The 4,446-nt window shown below is 54.0% G+C and overlaps 1 protein-coding gene across 1 annotated transcript; it reads right to left on the bottom strand.

Annotated features, from left to right (window-relative positions):
* Nucleotides 1-1,821: 1,821 nt before the first annotated feature.
* LOC123076919 (probable calcium-binding protein CML16) lies at nucleotides 1,822-2,626 on the bottom strand (the record flags this gene model as incomplete). The annotated part of the gene is given in 1 exon segment (XM_044499069.1): nucleotides 1,822-2,626. A coding segment is annotated over 1 exon segment (521 nt), but the record flags the coding sequence as incomplete, so codon positions are not given.
* Nucleotides 2,627-4,446: the final 1,820 nt, after the last annotated feature.

The following is a 4,446-nucleotide window of genomic DNA, read 5'->3' as shown; positions in this document are numbered from 1 at the left end:
ACACCACCACACGCTAACACGCACCACACCACGCACCCACACACTCTATTGATCTTCGTTCTGAAAAGAAAGTCTCTAAGGATCCATTATTGGTCTTATATTGTTTTTCACATTAATATTTACATGCATCCTTTGTTTGTGTATAATCTGCTATAAGAGAATAAATATCATTATTATAGACAAAAGAATTTAATTATAATATACTTGGATAGCACAATACTATTATATTTTATTGACAAAGGATTATTATATGCCTCCTAGGTAATAGCTCCTTTCCTATTTGTTAGGCCTTCGTGTATTTTCAGATTGACACTAAAGTATAATATAAATAACATGCACTTTTATGTATAATATAATAATATATACTAAAAGTGTTCTCGATGCCAAGCATGCGTTTCATATATTGAAGGGTGAAGAGACCCATCCACGATTTGAATACAGTGTCAAATGACACACCATACAATGATAATCCTGAGATTAGAACCACACCTACTATAATCGAGAATGAGAGAACCGCCTTGCCCAATCTCTAGCCAAGAATGCAAACAAAGGGGGCACAAAGCCAACATGCATTGGGTATCACACTTCAACATCAACATCGCACTGACCGAACTGATAAATCCATTCTCATGTGATGAAGTATAGCAAGATGCGCACACTCGGAGAAAATATCTACTAGTACTACGAGTACCGTGCACACGCAGCCGTTACCGTAGCCGTACAGCACAACAATGGCAATTGCACATTGATCCTTATTCTCAATTTTTACCATCTTCAGACCAGAAGAACATTATACCCAACATGTACTGAAAACTAATGCGCTCCCCTCAGATTACACCACATAGCGCCTAGAGGACTCGGCAAGTGGGAGGTAGGACCTAACCGGACCAGAAGAAGCGCCTAGAGGACTCGGCAAGTGGGAGGTAGGACCTAACCGGACCAGAAGAAGATGACGCCAGGATGCGCCGCCGATGAAATACATAGCGCCCCTGGGGGCCATGTCCAGAGGGGCAACCCACACCAAGAACGAGACGTCCTAAACTCCAGCTCTGAGGACTCTGCGAACCGCCAAGGCATCGCCTTCATGCAGAAAACGACGTCGCGTCTCCGTCCCTGCCTGTTTCGGAGAACCAGAACAAGGATTTTTCCCGGCGCTCGAGGTAGGACATGATCAAGATCATGGCAGCGCCCCCAAGAGGGATACGACACTTGCAGGCATCGACGCTGCCAGCATAGGCAAGCTGTGCGGAGATTCCTCCCGGACCATGACTGGAATCCAAACCATTGAAGACAAGACAATGGAGCAGGTCGCCGGGTGAACCCCCCCTCCCTCTGCAGGAAGGAAAGACTTGCTCATCAACGATGCAGAGAGGTAACACCTGACACCGCCGGCCTCCCGCCACCAACGACGACCACACCTGGCCGTCCTCGCCCCACCGAGGCAAAGACCCATCGGGCCGCCGCACTGGCATCCGAGATCCACAGCAAGCAGCAGCCTACCAGAATCCCACCGCCACGCCCGCCAACCGTCGAACAGTGCCGACCCCGACCACCGCCAGCACCACCCAAACACATCCGGCCACCCCCACGCTGCCCCCCGCAGCCGTGGTGGCACAATCTCCGCCCGGGTCCCCTGGTTCGGCGGATAACGTATATCAAAATTTATAGCCAAGGAAATACAATTAATTTTCGCCGGAGTCCCTGTGAAATCAGTTTAAAGCATATGCTTAAAAATATTCAACATCTTGAAAATAACAATACATCCATTGTCAAGTGCCAATATAAATAATGTTGACAATGCATTGAACATCAACCTCGCACTGACCGAACTGATAAATCCATTCTCATGTGAAAATGAAGTATAGCAAGATGCGCACACTCGGAGAAAATATCTACTAGTACTACGAGTACCGTGCACACACAGCCGTTGTTACCGTACAGGTACAGCACAACAGTGTCAATTGCACATTGATCCTTATTCCCAATTTTTACCCTGTTCAGACCAGAAGAACACTATGCCCAATAGGTAGAGTACTTGACAATTAACATACACCTCCTTCTCACTTGCCCCCCTCACATTACTACAATTTACAAGCAAGAACGGATCACTCCTTCTTGGCTTTGTTGCTGTCGGGGACGCCGGCCTCGGCTTCGGCTTCGGGTCGGGCTCCGACGTCGCCGGTCATCATCTTCTTGAACTCGTCGAAGCCGACGCAGCCGTCGCCGTCGACGTCGACGGAGGCGATCATCTTCTCGCAGTCCTCGGTGCTGCATCCCTCGCCGATGCGGCTGAGGACCTTGCTGAGCTCGGCGACGGAGATGCGGCCGTCGCCGTTGATGTCGTAGATGTCGAAGGCGTCGCGCAGCTCGGCGTCCAGCTCGCGCTCCCCGCGGCCGCGGCCGTGGAAGGCGGCGAACTCGCCCAGGTCGACGTAGCCGTCGCGGTCGGTGTCGAGCTCGTCCATCATGGACGCCACCTCGCGGCCCTGCGCGGACTCGGTGGCCGGCGGCGCGATGGCCCGGGACACGGCGGCCAGCTCCGACGGCGAGATCCGGCCGTCGCCGTCCGTGTCGAAGCGGGAGAAGACCTTCTTGATCTCCATGTCCTCCGCCGCCGCCGGCTTCTCCGCCTGCTGCTGCTGCTTCCGGCCGCCGCTCGACATGGCGAAACTTGAGGCTCGACGGTCGCGGCGAGCTGGCTGAGCTTCAAAGATTCAGAGCTCAAGTGGCTGGTTGTAGTGATGGAGATCGGGGAGCTTCCACTTGAATGTCTGATGGGTGGTGGTTGCAGTGGGCTCTTGGGTATTAATACCGGCGAGCACGCGCTACGGACGCGCACCGACCACCCTCCCTCCTTCCGGATAAAGAAGTGGAGTAACTCCGACGCGGGGAGGGGAGCGGCGAGCGCGTTCTCTTGTCTTCTCCCGGTTGCGTGGGGCGGCGCGTCGGCCAGGCGTCGGTTCGCGGCGATGGGCAAGCGTACGGCCGGATGCGCGCGATGCGAATCTCGGTGTAGGGGAGGACTTTTCCGCGTCCCGCCGGCAGCTTCCTCGGTGCTCGGGAGAAGTCAGCAGCGTGGATCACCGGCCACGTCTGCGTCTGCCGCGGACTGGTTTATTTATTCCTTTGCTGGCCTGGTTCGTGGAACTTGTCGCCGTGAGCGGCTACGGTGGAGTGGGTGCGTGGCCGCGGGATAGGCAGACACATGGCGCGGCGGGCGTGGACGGAGCAAAATGCATCCCCATGTGAGGTCGTCGTTGCTCGTGGCGTCCCATCCTGGCCTTGGCGTGCGACCTTTCAGAACAAAAGATTCGTGCAGGATATCATGGCCGCCACTCCCTTTTTCACTGCACTCGTGATTTTACTCTATTAGTGTGTGGGTTCATTTATTCGGATTTGCTAAATCATATTTTTTTTGAAAAAATCATGGTAGTACAATGAATACTAGAAATAATAAAAATTACATGCAGAGCCGTAAACCACCTAGCGACGACTATAAGCACTGAAGCGAGCCGAAGGCGCGTCGTCGTCATCGCCCCTCCCTCGCGGGAGCCGGGCAAACCTTGTTGTAGTAGACAGTCGGGAAGTCGTCGTGCTAAGGCCCCATAGAATCATCGCACCATAACAACCGTTCGCGGATGAAGAGTGTAGAGCAAAAGTATCCAACCTGAAGACATACGAACGAAGACGAACGACGAACAAATCCGAGCAAATCCACCAAAGACAAGTTCGTCGGAGACACACCTCCACAGGCCCATCGATGATGCTAGACACATCACCGAAACGGGAATAGGCGGGGAGACCTTTATTCCATCTTCAGGGAGCTACCGCCGTCTCGCCTTCTAAGCAGGACACAAACCCTAACAAAGCTCGAAAAAAGATCTAAAAATGGAGCTCTCCCACCGGCAAGGGCCGAGATCCACTCTGCCTTCATGTCCCTATGGCCACCGGGACGGGACGGACCGACGCTGGCGCCGGCGGGAGGCAGAGAACGCTAGCTTTTTGGGAGGCGGCGACTGGCTAGGTCGCGTACGAGTTGGAGTTGCGTGTGTTCTTCTATTGTTAACTCATGTCTAGACGAGAGTTAGTCAGAGCATCTATAGCCAGGCGCCCTATATCCGTCTCAAACACCCGGGCAGGTCGTCCGATCACTGGCCGGTCACAAAAAAACGACCCAACCGAAACTCTCAAACGGGCTTCAAACGCCCGGGTTGATCAGCACCTCTCAAACTGGATGATTTCCCAAGCCGCCGGCAAGCCGTCTCGCGCTCCGGTGAGATTCGTTGTCATCCCGATGGCAGCGGCGAGGTGTGGGATGTGCGCGAGAGCATCGTGCCGAGGTGCGTGATGGCGAGGACCACGACTGCGAGCTCGGGGGCACCGGGATGGGCAGAGGCCGTGCGCAACATGGTCTCCCGCCTAGCCGCGGCGGGTGATGGGGCCTTC

Source organism: Triticum aestivum, chromosome 3D (assembly GCF_018294505.1).
Source record: "Triticum aestivum cultivar Chinese Spring chromosome 3D, IWGSC CS RefSeq v2.1, whole genome shotgun sequence".
Lineage (NCBI taxonomy): Eukaryota > Viridiplantae > Streptophyta > Magnoliopsida > Poales > Poaceae > Triticum > Triticum aestivum.
Note: the sequence above shows the minus strand (reverse complement) of the source record. Positions and strands in the feature narration are given on the sequence as shown.